Raw genomic sequence first — 19,244 nt, forward strand, 5'->3', positions numbered from 1 at the left:
AAAGATGTGCAGCATTGATGGACTAGATGACCCTGAAGATCCCTTCCAACTCTATACCTTTATTGTGGAAGGGGAAGTCCCATGTACCATTTGCAACCATAACGTAATAGCTGGCATGGAATGATAGTATGTAACAATTGCACAACATGCTTATGTACAATTTCTTTGATTTCTTTCAGTTGCGGCACTAGATTCTGGCACAATATTTTGCATGCAGCAGCACGAGAGCCATATTTCTGCGCTCTATGCTATTCCTGTAAGGTTTGTTTGAAGTGACCTCTGTGCCCAGAAGAGTAACACTGGATTGGTGTGAACCCTGGCATTTTCCGCAGCTATGCTATGCAGTTGTTGTATCCAGAGCAGTCACACTGAAGTAACTTTTATACCAGTTGCATAATTTATACAGTAACTTATGAACTGGGCCTAAAGGTTAACTACACCATGGAACTTTGGGCTCTTTAAACAGGACAACAACTTTATTGGTAAAAGAAAGCTTGCATGATTGGAACTAGAGAAATGTCAATGGTAAGATTTAAAAAGAAACTATTTCCAAAGTACATTTCACAGATTATTCACAGCGAAAAGTTGTTCCCTATATCTGATTGCTGGGATGACAAATATGGCTGACCATTTCCCTATCAATGGTAATTATCAAGCAACCATTATCGAGCATTCTGAACAAAGTCTCTTGGGTCCCCATATTAGATTGTCCAACAGCACACCGTATTTCTCACATGCTTCATTTTTGACGCAATAAATAGTTTGCTTTTAGTTCTGTGCTTGATATCAAATTAATACTGTAAAACATCCTCTTGAGATACTGAGGATTTAAATAAAATGGAATGATATTTTAAAAATTGTTTTGCAAAACCCCTTAAGAAAGCACTGGAGGTATTCAAATGCAATGTTTCCCCAAGACACTGACAGGTGACATGTTTATGGATCAGAAGTCTACTGCAAAAATATTTTAGGCAATAACTGCTGACCATTTCTTTCTTGTGTTTAGCTTAGTTGAAACAACAACAAAAAAAATCAATTTACAGAAACAGTGATAGTTCCCAGATCTTCATGCGACATCGTATAGAAATGTTTATTAATGTAGAATCCTCAGTTCATATATTGGCTGTGTTCTGAAACTTGGGAAATGCCATTCTTCTCACTGAGTAGCTCAGCCTTGATCCTTCCTCCATGGCAACTGTATCCAGTGAACACCTCTCCTTCTATCCCTCTCTCTTTCTTTCCTCTCTTTTTGACTCTCTTGAAGTTGTCACCATCAGAAAGCAGAGTGTCTGTAGTTTACATATGACACATCTCGTCATCTAACAGAGCTTGCTCTTGCAATGGCCTTGAAGTCTTCTCCTCATGGTCTCCTGCACATACAGAAAACCATATTCTCTTTATGTCAGCTAGGCAGATGTCTCTCCAGATTTTAATGCAACAAGTTCAGAGTCATCTATATACTTTCCATTAAAGTGTTCACTGTTGGAATCGTGGGCATATAGATAAATGGGGACCTCCGTGATAGATGTTGCTGTATAGGAGGTAGATCGTGTAGAGCAATGTTCTCGGCGTCTTTGACCCCATTGGGTTTTGTACTGCATCCATTGTCTTTTCAAAGCTCCTTGAACCTGTGAGTGAAAGAAACTGGCGTTAAGATTAGCGGTAAGAGAGGTTTGGGGCTAGTCTAAACAAATTCAGACAAAAGTCCTGCTCACAAATTACAGTGAATGCATGTACATTGTACACTTGAATTTTACTTATACGTCCATTGGGTAATTATCATGTTAAGTTCAACGTGTGTACAGCTCAATGTGTGATTCCAAGCCCACATTTATACAGGTATCAGTCCCTGGTTTCATTTGTAAAGTGAATGTGTGATAGTTCTTTCTTACAATAGATGTACATGCATTCACTGTAGATGTACAGGGCTAAAGTGTCCAGTATATGTCTGTTCTCCTTCCTAAACACATCTGGAATAGTGATGCTAGAATACAAATAGGTTTAATACATTGTATCTACAGTATCCCATAAATACACACTGAATGTTTTCACAGGATTAAATAAGTAGCTTTTCATAAACAGAGTTGATGGTGAAGATTCATTTTTACAATATAATGGTGCAATCAATGTCTGTCAAAAATTCATTTATTTTAATGCTCTGCCTCTATAGTAAAACAAGACCCATCAAAACAACACTAGATAAATAATTTGTTCTGAGAAAAATGTATTCAGTAGAGAAAAATGTATTCAGTAGAGAAACGAAATAAATCACATTGTAAAATGTTGCAGATGTTAGCTGAGTACATAGGAAAATGTCATTCTAATGTAAACTACTATAGTTCTGAAAAGAAGCTAGGCAAACATCTAATACAGTATATTGCTGGATGTCTACTGCAGCTACTATGTAACAGAATGTACTTTTACAAATAATGGTTTGGGTAACTGGAGGGGAAAACTGAAGTGAAATAATGCTGGTCTCTATGTTAGTATGAATTCTTTTAAACTGATGGTATTTTTAAAAGCCAACAAACATTGTGTGTTTTTATTTTAACTGTCTTTAATTTTTGTGTGTGTGTGGAGATGCAACCTTAACAGTGTTAATTGTTAGTTAATTGTTCACACCCTAAATAATTGCACGTTGGACAATATATTTAGATTCTGTCTCTTGACAGTAAAATAGTGAAATGAATATGATAAGTAGTAGTGGAGAGAGGGTAATATGGAGTGACATAGTATAGCCCGATCTCATCAGGTCTTTGAAGCTAAGCAGGGACAGTACTTTGATGGGAGACCACCAGCAAAGACTTTGCAAGGAAGGCAATGCCAGACCACCTCTGCTTAACAAAAACCCTATGGGGTTGCCATAGTTTAGCTATGATTGGTGGCACTTCACATACATGATGGAGACAGACATGAATAGCAAATGGCTTGTAAACATCATCTGTTTTAAGTGTTTTGTCTGTAGATTTTAAAGATTTTAAAACAAAAAGCATGACATTTTGTTTATTTATTTCTTCATTTAGAAAGCAACTGCTAATGTCATGCCAAGTTTCCATGCTGTGGGCCAAGACACAAAGTAAAAGCTCTAAATCAGAATGGGTTTTTAAAATTTTATATCTTGTAGCTTCAAAACATTTCATTTGTGTGTGTCATGCATACCTTCCGTGTCACATTCATACCTATCTTTGATAGGGAAGTCAGAGGTACTTCATTTTATCAGCCACACAAACAGCATGTAATGGCTACAATTCAGGAAGTTCCCACTTGGACCTCATCTCAGTTATGACCTCTCTGGGTGACCTTAAAAAGGCCACTTTCCCCCTCCTCCCAGAGTATGGGAATTGCTCTAGTGTCCTACTTTAAATTGTGCTTATGGAGGTTACAAGACAAATCAAGATAATACTCACATAATGGCACTTTTGCGTCAATATTGAAAAAGCATGTGGAAGAAGAAAATATTTGTGCCAGAGTCCTTCTGTATACTTGCTAATGAAAACAGAGGTATATAGATGCAGAAAAGTGCTCTTATAACCAGTCTGTAAAGTAGATTGGTATTATTTTCCCTGTAACTTCAAGACTTGAAGCTGAAACAACTTGCCTATGTCCAGCTTGAGAACTGGAGATTTCTCAGCTTACTGTACCACTATAAATTCCTTCTGAAGGGTGGGGTGGTAGGAAGAAAACATCACAGAAAGATGAATAAAAGCTACACCATATTTTTCTGTTGATTAAGACATCCAGCATTTCGGGTCACCTAAGTTTTTGGTGTTACAAGCCAAGCTCTTGTAGTACTGAAGACTTGTGAAGCTGAGAGCCTGTGCAAGTTACTCCAAAGGATGTGGAACATGGGACTCTCTCTGAAATCATTTATGCTAGATCGATTTCATTTTCTAGCCCAGTAATAAGCAATAAATCAGTGAGCAACTGAGCTTCCATTACATTAGTGTTAAGCCCTCTTCTGTGCCATAGAATAGTTTCCCCCCAAGAAATGTCACTTTGATCTGTATGCACCTGGCAACAGCTCACTGGACAATTTGGACGAAACTGAATGCTGAAGATCAGACTGTGGCTTTAACTAATGGATTGTGTTGGATCTAAGGCATGTCTGGAGCCCCTGGAAAATTTTTGGTGGTGGAAACCAGAGTTCTCCCAGGTTCTCCAAAGCAACTTACAGTAGACAGTCCTCTGGACTTTCAAGGAAAGGGGTGCAGGGTGGTGGGGAATGTGAAGCTGGGGAACAAAATCGCACACCTTGCATTAACTGTTGCTTAGTTCATGCCAGAGTTCACACAAAAGTGTGTGGGTTTATCTCTCCAACTGCAGCCCTATTGTTACATCCCATGCTGTTCCTGGACCATCACGAATGGCTTGGGGCAGGGGATGTCAAGGACATTCAATGGGAAGAAGGAAGCAGCAAAAACAAAATCCTTTCACTCTTCAATTCAAGCCACAATAAATTAAACATCTGACAAAGCTGAAGCCTCAGCAGCAGCTTCACTCCACCTAATCAGAGGACAGGTCCCACTGTCATGCCCTCTTTCCTTCTTTTTGGCTAATCATGTATGGTTTGCTCTTTTCCTTTCCTTGTGCACTTGCAAAAGCAAATGGCATGGTGGTGGAAAATAACTACTCCCTTACAGATTTACTCATTTTTTTTAAAAGCAGAACTAAAATTTGTGAAAAAAGAAAGAAAAGAAAAAGGAGAATTTTGCCATGGGGGGTGTTTAAGATTAGACCTTAGCCTTAGAACCAATGAAGTCTAAAATCAATTTTGCCTTGTTTGTAGACTACTGCCTACAGTTTACCGCTTTTCACTCACAAAAATTACATTTTTAATAAGCAAATTAAACTAGCGACTTGACAATTCTGAATCTGAGCAGTCAGTGGAAACATACAGGTCCACAAGCCAAATCTATTAACTTTAAGTCCCTGAATGCCTTTCTGATGCATATTTATTTTTAAAACATCTGTGGAAAATAATGAATTAATGCGTAGATATGATCTGGAAATTAAGACTTTGGCTTATAATGGAAAAAAAATGGCATCTCAAACAGTAATTTGTACTTCCTAACTTGCATTTTGATTAATTTGTAAGCATTTGAAATTAAAGCATATTATTTCCTACACAGCATGTACAGTAAACAACTTCATTATTAGAATGTCAATGAGCAAATTTAGTTTTTGTTTTTAAGCATCTTCTTAGATTGTATGCCATGGACAAAAAAAGAGAGGGTTAAATGCTGCCTTTCAGGTAAGGCAACTGTTTGTCAGGAAGTTCTTGCAACTGGCAGCTTGAATATCATTCAAAAATATTATTCACCAATCACTATTTCCCATCCTTGACTATCCTAAACTGGTTACCTTTCAGTAGAGTCAAGCATCAAGCTGTACTGGAGAGATGAGAAGCAACTCCAACTAACTTTAGTGGAGTCAGGCTACAATCAGGGTTCCCATGATATCTGTCATTTGAAAAGTGGTTTACATCAGTGCAAACTCTTGTCAACTTCTGGTCTGAAGCTCTGAGTAATAAATACCACCATCCAAAGCAGCTGTGCATAGAATCCTACTCACATATGCTTGACAGGCTGCATTTCCAGGAAGCAGTTTTTAGGATCGAATTGTCAGGCATTGTTAAACATCAAGAGAACCTATAGTCATTGCAACCTACTAAAATTTGGCATAATTTGCATGGCTTTTCTGGTATTTATATTCTAAAGTTAATATCAGACTACAATAAAGTCAATAGAACTTTTAATCAGTTTAAATGCATAACTAATCGATTATTCCCTGTAGAAGCAGCTTAACTCGGCTTCATGAGTCAGATGCCCTGGCTTCTCTCTCTCTCTTTCATGTGCTACAAACTGCATTATGCCCTAAATGGTTTGTTATTAATGATGTGATTAACCATTTGCCCCACTGTTAATCTGTGTAAAACCTTAGCTTCATGTCTGAGGAAGTCCAAAACCTCCCCCATACACCAAGCAAAGCTATACTTAGACCTCATCTTCTCTTTCTCTTATGAGACAATACATGTCACTGCTGTGGTCGAACTATTGAAATGTATACGTCTATGCACATGATAGTTTCAAATTTTACAGAATGTCTGTATTACTTTGTACAGCGATGATTTTTTTTTTTAAACAGACCCTTTCTTTTATTTCAGGTTGTTCTAGTTAACTGCTCTTACAGGCTCACAAAGCTTTTTTTCCAAGTGTCTTTCAAGAAGGGCTTCTGATAGGTAGTAAATTGGTGCTTGACAAGTCCGTGCAACATACTTAGTATACCATTATAGACGAATACAAGTAAAAAGCCAAGAAGTTAGATAAAATATTGATTGAACATGATGGGTGTATGAAAGAACAGTCATTCAAGGAGTTCATTTTCCATTGACTTCTTCAAAATGGCTAAATTTGGAAACTGGTCAGAGCTTATTATTGAATGTGTGAATGAAATGACATCTTGCATGTGTGTTAAGAGCGGCCTATCATTGCTTTTCCAAATATTTAGCATTATGAGTTTGCATGTTGTGGTCCCACAGCATGTTTGCAAATCTGCGGGTCAGAACTGAGACATATTTCTTCTTCTGTTTAGTACTGCTTTGAGTTAGTGTCCACACACAAGGAAACACTGGGCTTTGTGACTCTCAAACAGTTACCTGTCCATTGCAGGGCAGCTTAAGCTATTTCTGAAACTGAACTTTTCAAAAAACAGTCTGTGGTGCAGCACAATCATATTTTATGGTTTACATTTGCTGTACCAAGGAGGAAAAAGTCTAATCTCACCAAGCTTGCCCAAGAACTTAGCTCTGTTCAGAGCTTCACATACCTGTAGGCTAAGCCCATGTAACTTGAATGAGAAATACACTTAATGCTTTGACATCCAAATATTCAGTAAAAGGTCCAAGCAGAGTCCTTATGCACACACTGTGTTTATACACAGATTCTTTAATACTGCTGAGTACCCTACTGAAATCCATATACTCAGTTGAATATACATACCCTCCATGTATACATTTGCAAGCACCTTGGACTCTGCTCTGCATGCATGGAGGTTGGGTGTGTGTGAAGTTAGTGAGCATGATATTGCTCCCCCTGTATGCATTCAGTGTGTATGTAGTCTGCACAGGGCACTTGTACATATCTAAAATATTTATTTGGAATTTGGCCTATGTTGTTACTTTTAACTATGAATATTACTTCTTATTTTAAAAGGTCATGGATGGAAGCAACTTCTTCAGGTACCTTTTGGAGTAGCTCCAGGACAGAAATTTAAGAATGAATGAATGGTGCCTGATCAATCAAAAGAAACAATAAGCAAATTGCTCCCTCTGCAACAGCAAGAAGAGGCTGTTGCACACAGGCTTGACTTGTGCATCATTAACCCAGGGATCCATGCACACAGTGCAGTTATTCAGGACTGAGTAGTGATAGTGCGAATTGTCATAAATCTATGTAAAAGTTTTGCTCATTAGAATGAAATTGTTTTCTATATTTACCTCTCCATTGAAGAAACAGAAAATGGTTGCCACCAGTAAACCCTAAGAAAAAAGAAACAGATTTAGATTGCTCCTGTGATTGTTCTATTTTTTTGTATTTACAGTACAAAGAAACAACGCAAACATAATGTAGACATAATATAATGCAAACATAACTGTGTATTGTAGAGACTGATAGCTAAAACTGACTGTTTTACAGTGACAGTTCTCAGTGCTCCTCTACCCCAGTAATACTACTTTTCTCACCACCGTTCTTGTGTAAAATGAAGACTAATTGACATGAAATAGACATATCTTTTATATGGACCAAACTACCATTTGGATGTCATTGTTAAGGGAAATGAGAGGTACATTGGCATTAAAGAGAGGAGAGGAACAAATGTTTTTGCTTTGGTAGGTGGACTCTATGGCATTATACCCTGCTGAGGTCCTTCCCCTCTCTAAACCCCTCCCTCCCAAATTCTCTCCCCCCCCCAGATTTTCCCAACCTGGAGCTGTCAACACTATTTATGTAGATAGCAGAAGGGCATTGTTGGCAGGTGACAGCATATATAACTCTGGAGGATGACCTTCTGAATGGTATTGCTGGTGGTGGTATTCAGGGCTGGTGCTACCGAGTAGGCCACTGCCTAGGGTGCCATCTGGCCACAGGGGTGGCATGCACCCCCTCTCCCATTGGACGAGCAGGGGCCAGGCCATGGCGGGGCTCTCTCTGTGCAGCTCACTTGCTGGCTTTTTCTGCTGGCTTCTTGGAGTTCATTCTGTGGCTTCCTGGGAGAGGCTGCCCCCTGGGTGCCTCTCTCCTCCCACATGCCCAGCCCAGCATTTCCAGAGGCAGCAGCACCCAGGCATGCTTTGCTCCTGGCTAGGTGCTGTTTCCAAAAGTAGCTGTTTGGAACAGCTGGAGCTAAATGGGTCAGAGCAGCAGCCCTTTCTCAGGGCCTGCTTCTCTCAAGCCCCATTACACCTTGCTTCCTGCCACCCTCCATGGCCGCCTTCTCCTGGGTCTCATCTTCAGTGGAGGAACAAAGGGGCAGCTGCGAAGGTCAGTCATCCTTGGTGCTGTCAGATCTCAATGGAATGAGATCCGCCCTGAGCCTGCCTTTGGCGGGGGGGGGGGGCAGGATACAAAAATAATTTTATTATTTTTATTATTATTATTTGAATGGGATTGTGCCAGGGACAAAGCCCTGCATAGCAGGGCCACACTAGGCTCCAGTCTTCATGGCTCAGCTGCGGCGGTGAGAAAGCTGGGGTGGGGGTGAGGGGCCAGAGAAAGTGAAGGCACTGGGAGCAGAGAGAAGCTCCTTGCCAGCAGTGGCATGCACCCAAGGTGGTCCTGTGGCCAGAAGGCTGTTGCTAAAGAGGGAAAGTGTGGTGCATAGTCGGTGGAGCTGGGAGGAAGGTTTTGGTTTGGGTGGAAAAGGACCTCAGCATAATATAAGGTCACCTCCAGCAGAGAATCTGGAAATTCACTGTAATTCTGGGAAATTTCCTAACCCCATCTCAAGGTTGGCAATACTAGAGCTTTGGCGAGCCCAGAGGGGCAGGATTGGACTGGGGGAAGGGTGGTGGTGATGGGACCTAGGGCATCAAAAAGCCTGGTGCTGGCCCTGGTGGTATTGCTGACATTATCACATTTTGCTATAGTGTTGCCTGGGGAGACGTGGGCCATAAGATTGGTCTTCTCTGGAGGGGAGCAATGAACTGATTAATTCTTGCAGCAACTGTAACCACATGGATAATTTGAATGACAGAATCAAGCATTTAGACATAAGAACAGCAATGGCACATCCCCAGTTTATTTCTCTAGTAATGTCATGGCACTGAAAAGCAGTATCTTGAGGGATTAAAAAATAAACTACAATGCCTTTCATTTAATGTCATTCACAGCCACTCCTTTTGGTATCCTCATGATCTGTGAAATTAAGGAAGATCAACAATGGCAAAATCACTTCTGATCATCACCAGTCTAGATGTGCAATTATATCATCTTCAAATGAAAACCATTTTCACCTGCCTTTAGAAGACCAGATTACTCTCTGCATGATTTTTGCTCTTATGTAAGTTCAGAAAGATACAATCTTCAAACCAAGATAGAAATCTATCAATATTATTTTTTACAAAACCTACCATTATTGGCTTTCAAATATGGCCTCTGGATTTGTGACTGAATCCAAAATTAATTTCTAATGGTTAGCTATCCATAAAAGCTCCCATATGTCATATTCATAAAATAGTCTAATTTTATTTTTATTTTTAAAAATAAAAATGCCTATTTGAGAAGTATGGACATGCAAGGTATCATGGTGGTTCAAGGGAAGTTTAGCTGCCGGTCAAACACAAAGTATAAGCCTTTGGGATGGGTAGGTGGGAAGTGATGTCATGTCCCACCCAGAAATGATGTCATAACATTGTGTGTCAACCTGCACCAGCACTCCCCACCCCTTGCCCCCACTGGGCCAAAGAGTCCTGGGCAGTGGCGTCACTGGGGTGGGTTGCACCCTGGGGCCAAGTGCGTGGGTTGCACCCTGGGGCCAAGTCGGTTGCACCCTGGGGCCAAGTGTGCCGGACTCGGAGGGAAGAGCAGCAGTCCTCGTGCGCTGCCCAGAGGTGCTAAATCCCTTGCGTTCGAACAAAGGAAGCCTCCGCCTGGAGAAGCCGAAAGATTTGGGGACGGTAACCGTCCCGAAACTTGAGGAGAGGCGCTGCTCGTCCTGCAAACTACTACTTCCATCAGTCCGTCCCTCCCAAGGCGCTGGCGGCGGCGCGGGCTTGTGCAAGACCAGTTGCTAGCCGAGAGCGGCGGCTGGGGGAGCTCAGCGCACCTGGCGAGAACCAGCGAGAAAGAAGCCCGCTTCGGGTCCTCGTCGCCTGCCCCCTCCTCCCCCGCCGCCAGCAGCAGCGCCTGCGGTGCGGAGTCTTCAGCACTGGCGCTCATGCGCACTGCCGGCAATGCTCCTGCGCTACCCCTCACCCGCTCCTCCTCTTGCTGCTGCGAGCGCGGCCGATGCCGCCTGTTTTCCTCCTGCGTGAGGGACTCCCTCGCTCTCTGCCTGCCTGCCCCCTTCCCTTCCCTCCTGTGCCCCGCGCGTCTAAAGCCTCCTTTCCCTCGCTGGTTGGCTCGCAACGTCCTCCCTTCCCTGGTTTGCCTGCTCGCCCTCTGATGCCTGCCTGCGGAGAGCTGCGCTTTCCTCTTCCCTCCCGGCCTTCTCTCGCTTCGCCACTGCCTTGAAAGAGCCTCCCCGCGTCTCCCGCCAATAAAGACTGTGATTGCTTGCCGCCTGCTGCCTTCAAAGAGCCCTAGGGGGCCAATGAGAATGCTCTAGGGGGGGGCCAATGGCCCCCTTGGCCCTGCCCTAGTGACGCCTCTGGTCCTGGGGTCTGATGGAGGGGAAGGGTCAAAGAGTCCTGAAGTCTGGTGGAGGGTAAGGGCAGAGGAAAGCCAGAAATGGAGGACTCTGCTTCTCTGAAGTTGTTTGACTACTGCTTGCCCAAGACACTTGGCAGGGAGATCCTTCCACGTGCTTTAAGATCTTAGGTGGAATCTGACAGGCCCACTACTGCCTCTGTCTTTCATGCACGCCTCCTCCATCCTGCTAAACAGGCAGCCTTGTGCAGTTGAAAGCTGGCCTACCCAGTGATCTGGGGAGGGTTATTTTTTTCTTAAGTAATTTTTTTTAAAGTATACAGAGGGGAAAGGCGAGAACTGCCCATAATTATTTGCTTGGGAAAAGGGAAGTGGAAGAAGATTTCAAACACACAAAAGGATGCAAAACAGGAATAAATAACACAAATAAGCAACCTGGTTTCCTAGCTTAATGGCTCACAGTTGAACATGCACTTCAAGAACATGCACTTCAAGAAGGAGACCACGTCATCCACTTTGAAAGAACTGAAGTCCTTTCTACGGTCTCACATTATCATACCCGCCTGAACAGAGAAGCTATTGAGATTTACAAACACCAGCACAATTTTAACAGAAAGGAAGAAGGCATTTTCATCCACCAATCTTGGTAACCAGCTCTGCAAAACACCCTACAGATTATAAATTGCAGAAAGTCACAGAAAAACCAGTACATTCCACAGAACAATCAGCACAGTCAACAACCATCTTCCTTATCTTCACATCCCTTCCAACCCTCCCAGCAATTAACACAGAAAAATGGTCACATTCAACAGCCAGTTTCCTTATCACTACCCTTCCAGGAAGCCCCACCAAACAATGGGCACATCCAAAAACCAATTGCCCTTTCACCACACCCCCTCCAGCCTAGAAATAGCAGCTCTCTAGCAGCCCTGGCCCCACTCAATGCACAGCAGCCAAGAAGGTCAGAGCGCCTGCTCCGGCTGCAACGCCACTGAGGATGTTCTCCGCAGCTGAGAACGAAACGTCTGGAAGGAAAATGTTCTCCAGTAGAACATGGCACTTGAGCCCAAAAGATTCTACAAACCCTAATGATGTTACCAGCCATGAAAACCTGAAATCTTTGATGGCTCACAGTTGTTCACGCCATGCTGGCCTGACTTGGGCATGTCCCACAAGACTCTTCCCTTGTTGCTCCTGGAAAAGGCAATAGTAACCCTCTATTTGGAGTTTTCCCCACTTTTGTTATCCACCTTGGATGGATATGTGCTCTCTTCTCACACAGGCTGATGCTAAACCAGTTATATGGTTTCTTTTGGAGGAGAAACCTTCTCTCTGGGGCTTCATACTTCTCTGTACTGTTCCTGCTCTGAAGGAACAGTACAGTACAAATGCTACCTGAAGGGATAGTGTCATTTTGGAGCTTAAGTAAAAACAGGAAGATCAGGGGGATCATGTGATGGGTGCCAATTAATGGATTTCAGCTACAGCAACTTCCATTATCATAGAAATGTGGAACATCTAAATGAGCCTTTTAGACTCCCCCCCCCAGTCCAGATAAGGCATGAAAACTACCTAAATCATTTATAATCAGGCACATCTGCCCCTGTCAGGGTCCATTATTTCTTCTGTAAACTTATTTTATTTGTTCGTTTCAATTTATATCCTGCCCTCCTTGCCAAAGCAAGCTAAGCCTCTTGGGCAGAAGTATTTACCATGAGCTGAAGCCACCCCCAAACTACCTGAAGAATTGCCTTCCCTCAAATCAACCTACCTAGCTTTTGAAATCAATGGGAGAGGCCTTCTTGCAGAAACCTGCCTTGCCTGAAATCAGACTCATGGTGACTCATGAGAGGGTCCTCTCAGCAGATGCCACCAACCTCTGGAGCTCCTTCCTAAAGGAGTTGATGTTTGCACTGTCTCTGAAGGCCTTGTGTGGAAATTGTCCCAAACCGTAACTTTTATTCCAGAAGACCTTTGGATAGATGAGAAGGCAGGGGTTTCTATTGTATCTGGACGTGTTTAAATAGTATTTATGATATGAAATGTTTATGACTGGATTTTATTTTTGTGAGTGGCCTTGGATATCTATTTTGGTAGAAAGATATATAGAAGTACACAAAATAACACAATAGAGCTAAGCTCATCTTATTCTTTGCTGTTCACAGCCCTTACTAACAGCTGCTTTATCACTATTTTCCTACTTTTCAATGGGAAACAGTGATGTCATATGGCCAATCTGCTTTGAAAATGTCAGGTAAACAATGTCTCTGAAAGCAAATTCAGTGTTTGTTGGCAGTGATTCCCACAAAGCATCACTCAAACTCTGAATGACATACAGTGTATCAAGATGACAGGACTCAGGTTCAGTCCTAATTTACATGTTCTCAGCCTGTAGGAGAATGCATATGGTGGCCATGGCAACCACACTGGTGGTACAGACTTACAAGGGTGTCTTAAAATCTCTTCCAATAGCTGAAGGTCTTTAAAAAAATCTGTGCCACTCTACAACTAATAAAGACATTTTTATCATAGACGACCTCCACTCATCTAAATTCTGTTCTCATTTACAGTTTTATAGCCATGTAGTTTCCCCGCCCCCAGAGTGTAATGGGAGAACATGGCTTGAAGACAATGAGTTTGTTCAGATGGCCTTGAAATTAGATTTTAGTTAACAATTCTGCAGAAGTTGCTGTCTGAGGTGAGAATAAAAGTCTGGTGTGAAAAGCGAGACACAGTTGTTATTTCTACAAGACAGAAAGTAACAGCAATAAATGGGGTGATAAAAAGGTAATGTCAGCACAATAAAGAAGGCTGCCATTGCTTGAACAGGGAAGGCAGTGAGAAGATGTCTCTATTTATCCCCTGCTTTAAAATAAGGTGAAATGGGATAGAGCTTGGATGTAAAAATAGTGGGCTATTTGAACCTGACATTATTGTGCTTGCTCAGTAGGTAATTATTCAACAGAGTGTCTGTTGCTATTTCTGTTGAAAAAGTTGTGTGGAAGAATGGAAATACCAGTAGTGCCCAGTTCTCAGGGCTTATCCATACACAGCACTTTCATGTCACATAAAACTGCCTTACACTGAGACAAACCATTGGCCTACCAAGGCCTGTAGTGTCTACTTTCCTCTTTAGGATCTCAGATAAAGGGCTTGAATATCACCCATTACATAATACTTTTAAATGGAGATGCCAGGGACTGAACCTGCAACCTTCTGCATACAATGCAGATACTCTATCACTGATCCACTGCCCATCCCCAATTCCTGAACTGTAATCTATTTTCTTGCTGTTCTAGAGGTAAAGTTGCAGTTGCTCCAAAAGAGCACCTCATACATCTCTAGGAAATTACTTCTAGTATCTGTTCCTATTTGATGAAACCACCTAGATATTTTAGTAGAAGGACTCAGGAAACTCTATCAAGGTGAAATTGTAACATAACTGTATGTTTAAAAATTCTTGGTATCTCTTAATTTTGCAACATTTGTTAGAGGCCATTTTGTGCATTGCTGCTGTGGTGTCAGCAACCACTTCACTGCAGCTTTTCTCTTGCTGCTCCAGTTATATCTACAGTGATGGAGACAATAATGTGGCTCCTTCACACAACAACACCCTGATACTTAGAGCCGGCATGTGGATCAGTTCATCTCCCTTTCTTAAACAAACATGGATTAGTACATAACTGTACTTTGCATGTTCACATCTTGCATGTACCACATTTTTGGCATATTTGTTGCCTATTGTGGGGAATTGAAAGTCCATTGCATCTATCTATCTATCTATCTATCTATCTATCTATCTATCTATCTATCTATCTATCTATCTATCTATCTATCTATCTATCTATCTATCTGTCTGTCTGTCTGTCTGTCTGTCTGTCTGTCTGTCTGTCTGTCTGTCTGTCTGTCTGTCTGTCTGTCTGTCTGTCTGTCTGTCTGTCTGTCTGTCTGTCTGTCTACTTTTTGATTCAAGATGGGATCTCTGCCTACTGTATTCTATTCAACTCTAAAACTGGTTTCAGACAAATAACAAGAAAGAAAACACAAATAGCTCTCATTTTCTCTTTCTCTGCTTCCTGTATAATGAACAAAGTAGGGACTAATGAGATGTATCATTTTCTAGACAGATGTGCAAATCACACAAGTCATTAGTACTGTTGATCTGTTCCCTATGTGGTTAATGAAAGGACACAGTAGATGCTGCCTATTACAAAATGCGCCCTAAAATAAGGTGTATCACCTATAGTACCTTTGCAGAATATTTTTCAAATAGTTCAAACTTGTATCATTATAAAGCATTTTTCAGTCTCCTGTTTCTAATGAGAAATCTTGGAGACAGCTGTGGCTAAACAGATTCAGGTATTCTTGGATTAAAATGTCTAGATCCTGGGTCCAATCTGGAGTCACACCCTGTTGTAGCATGGAAATTGCCTTGATCACCAAGGATGGATGACCTACACCATGGGTAGGGTGTCCTCTTGAACCACTATACAACCATTGACCATAGTGTCCTTCTGGACCTCCTAGCTGGGATGAACTTCTTCTGTTTGACATACTGGTCACTGTCATATGGGCTATCTCAAGGATCAATTGTGTCACACTGGATTTCCTGGTCACTTGCCCTAAACTGTGGAAGCTGCTTCCATAAAATCTATCCATAAAATTTGGCTTGGGCATAACATCCATTCAAGGTATAAAATTAGCCTAAAACAATGTCAACAGACTAAATGATCTTCATAATATAGTCTACAGGCTAGAAATAGATGACAGAAGATGAGTCCCTTCAGTTAAAAGCCCAACATCTAAAAGAGAGTAAGACAGCTGTCAGGCAAGATTTCAGAAGCTGGGCCTTCCACAGGGGAGGTGACAACACTGAAAAAGTCCTGGTTCAGGTTGCCACACCCACCTTAACTCTGAAGATAAGAGTTCAGAAAGCAAGGACAGGGAAGATGATCCTAACTGGAAGATGAATCACCTAAATCAGATTTTCTTAATTTTGAGGAAGGGCCATAATTGGTACATGAGTATAAAAAGAAAAAGAAAAAAAGTAAAGGCAGTCCCCTGTGCAAGCACCAGTTGTTTTCGACAGGGCTGATAAAGGGCATTACATGCTATGGAGGAGACCTGAGCTTCCAACCATGGGCCAGGATGTAATAGCACTCTTAAGTTGCATACCAACTCCTTCAGGGGGAGCACAAACCCACTTGTGAGAGACTATGAGGACCTCCGGGTGGAAAGGCAGTTGAAAAGCTCTCCAAAGAAATACATACCCTTATCTCAGGACCAGCAGTCCTTTGTGTTTTGTGCTGACAAACTTGCACCACATCATGACTTCTATAGCTGTGTGGTTAATCTACCTAAATTTGACTTGCTTAAAATGTGGAAGTTAGTCTTACAATGTCTGAGTTATTCCAACTGTCATATAATAAGCTGTTGAGATCTACTACACTGTAATGTAGTATGATGTAACCCGCCCTGAGCCTGTTCTACAAGCAGGGTGGGCTAAAAATTGAATTAAATAAATAAATAAATAAATAAATAAATAAATAAATAAATAAAGGCTTAGGCTGTGAGCATTACTTTAGGAAGTAATGTGTTCAACGTTGCCTCAGCTGTGGGCTCACTTGTGAGACTTGGAGCTGAATATCAGAATGTAGACTAATAAGTGTGGCCTTCCTTAGGAGGTTGTGGTCAAATGTACTCTATAAATACTAAATATTATTGTTGTTGGTCTATCTAAGCTGTCAGCTTGACTCTTGCTTGTCTTATCTAAATCATCAACAAAGTACAGTTATGTACTAATCCGTGTTTGCTTAAGAAAGGGAGATGAACGGATCCACATGCCAGCTCTAAGTATCAGGGTGTTGTTGATATTACTTATAATTCATTTTTTTTTCTTTCTTGAAGAAACAATCAGAATGTAGCAAATAAGTTCATACTGATGATTGGTCAAAGCACTGTGGAGTACTTGAGTTTAATACTGGCTAGTAACAGTAATAGCTACATCTATCTGGGGTACAGGAATATGTTTTTTTACTGTAAAATGTATTGTTTTGTGTTTGTTTCTTTTAAATAATTTTTAACTTGATTCCCCCACTATGTTATGTCGACTGGAATTTGTATCCCCCTTCACTACCAAAAATTGGTGTTTTAGACCAGAATGCAGATAGTTGCATGGTGATTTTTCTATTTGCAAATTACTCAATTTAAGTCCTGGCTGCTGAGATATTTCACTCGTGTAGAGAGGCGTCATTTTCGCCCTGCCTTGCTTTCACCAGAACCATTTTACACATTCAGATTAATCTACGGATTTGCTCACTTTATAGTTTTTTCTAAAGATAAGTATCCTTTTCAACATGATTCTTTTAAAAATGGGCTGAAATATCCAGATATCTCTGCTTCTCCTTCAGAATACCCTGTCTGGCACAGGATGTATGAAAGATTGCCCCATATGCATCCCCTCCCCCGTATTCTTAAAAATAAAAGATGAGCCCTGCTGTATCTAACCAGTGATCTATTTAACTCAGCATCTTCCCACCCCCCCACCCCCCCAGACAGTGGCTAGGGGAACATTTTTTGCCTTATGAGTAATGGTTGGCAGAAGACAAGGAAGAGACTGAACAATACAGTGATGGGGGGAAAGCACAAAAATGATCGAACAAATAAGCAGTCAGAGAGATCCACAGGGGACTGAAAAGTGTGGAAAACTAACTATGTTGTAGGGGGACCAACTGAAGTGAAGTATTTGAATTGGAAATAGAGAGATGGCTTTCAGAAACTTTTTAAGAATACTGTTGTATTGGAAAGGAACATGAAATTCTGCTTTATTTTTGCCTTTCATTTTTAAGCTGCTCAGCTTATCAGATATGACATCTGCATCCATTTGTTATGCCTGAACAATCTTATAATAGCAAAGCATTCATGAAGCTGAGAAACCAGCAAGACAAGGATCATTGCTGCTTCGACTGAAAAGTGAGATGTGTTAAGGACAATCTTGTCAAGAGAGCAGGACAGTTAGAGCTGAACTGGCTCCTATTGTTCAAGTTCACTTTCCATCTGAGAAACCTGGCAGGGGATGCTTTTATTGTGTTATTTTCCAGCTGAGAATACTACTCTGCGCAGAAAACGCTATTATACTGTTTCAAATGGAAAAACATGCAGCCTCTGGTTCAGCACCTTCCATCTTCCTATTAACTGTGGAGTGCACTGGGATATCAAGTACTTTTGACACAAAAGCAGAGAATTTCTGTTCAAGGTGCTCAAAATGGATTAACACAGAGAGATGTAAACCATCTGGGGGAGGGGGAATCCTTACGACTTGCTGTGTCTTCATATAGATATAAAAAGGGGTATTTTCCAAAATTATTAATCTATTTTATTCATACTAGAAGTAGGGCCTACTTCTTATAAAATGGGGGCATGCCAAGAGGTCAGCTAGTATAGTACTACAACACACGCTGATATTGTAATAATTAATTACAAATATTGACTCTTGAGAAAATCATAGGAAAGTGTAGGGCAAAGAGAAAGAGGTTTCATTTCTTGTCCTTGTGTCCATCAGGTCCATGTACTTGGCGAATGGAACCAAGAGGAGACTGCTGCAATGTCTCAAGATCTTCCAGGCAATGGTAGTGGGCCTCCTTACTGGCCTCTCACATGATGGGTACATAAGTTTACCAAGTGAAGGATTCTAGAGATGCCAGTGCTGTGTCATGAAAGGATGTACTACTGGAGTTCACACAGTAACTTGGTAGCTCCCTAGGTTGGCAGAGAGTGCTCAGTGGTGCTCATTGCTTGTTGTTAAAGACATCTCCATCCCCCTGCAAGTTGAGGGATGCCACATACGTTGGTGAAGAGATTCTTCAGAGGCATGAAAAAAATGTGTACTGGACAGCTTTTGGAGTTTTGTGAAGGAGGTTGACTCACCTTGTATTTTGGGCCAAGGTTTAGTGATTTTCAGGGCTTTTTTTTGTAGCAGGAACTCCTTTGCATTTCAGGCCACACACTCCCAAGAGCTTACAGGGCTCTTAGTACAGGGCCTACTGTAAGCTTCGGGAGGATTGGCTACATCAGGTGGGTGTGTTCTAATATGCAAAGGAGTTCCTGATACAAATAAAGCCCTGGTGATTTCTATCATTGGTAAAAATTCTCTTTCCAGTCCCCCAGTTTCTTGCCCTCCATGTCTGCAACACTCCATTCTGGGGTTAAAAACACATTTTGTTTGTATCCCATCTTTCTTCCAGGAGGTTCAGGGTGACATTGCACAGTGTGATTCTAGCCAAATTACACTCTTCTAGTTAGAATGGCAAAATGGTATAACTCTGTTTAGGATTGCCTTGCTTGTCTCATGACCATCCTTAAATAGTTGATTAGGCAGAA

The 19,244-nt window shown here is 41.5% G+C and overlaps 1 protein-coding gene across 1 annotated transcript in view; it reads right to left on the reverse strand.

Annotated features, from left to right (window-relative positions):
* Positions 1-319: 319 nt before the first annotated feature.
* CALCR (calcitonin receptor) overlaps positions 320-19,244 on the reverse strand; it is a 104,638-nt gene continuing 85,713 nt past the window's right edge. The window contains exons 11-12 of the mRNA XM_060248495.1: positions 7,496-7,537; positions 320-1,628 (exon numbers count right to left, since the gene is read on the reverse strand). Coding sequence (XP_060104478.1) covers positions 1,407-1,628; positions 7,496-7,537 — 264 coding nt within the window. The 3' untranslated portion in view covers positions 320-1,406. The remainder of the gene's footprint in view (positions 1,629-7,495; positions 7,538-19,244) is intronic.

The sequence above is a fragment of the Heteronotia binoei genome, chromosome 10 (genome assembly GCF_032191835.1).
Source record: "Heteronotia binoei isolate CCM8104 ecotype False Entrance Well chromosome 10, APGP_CSIRO_Hbin_v1, whole genome shotgun sequence".
NCBI classification, from domain to species: Eukaryota; Metazoa; Chordata; class Lepidosauria; order Squamata; family Gekkonidae; genus Heteronotia; species Heteronotia binoei.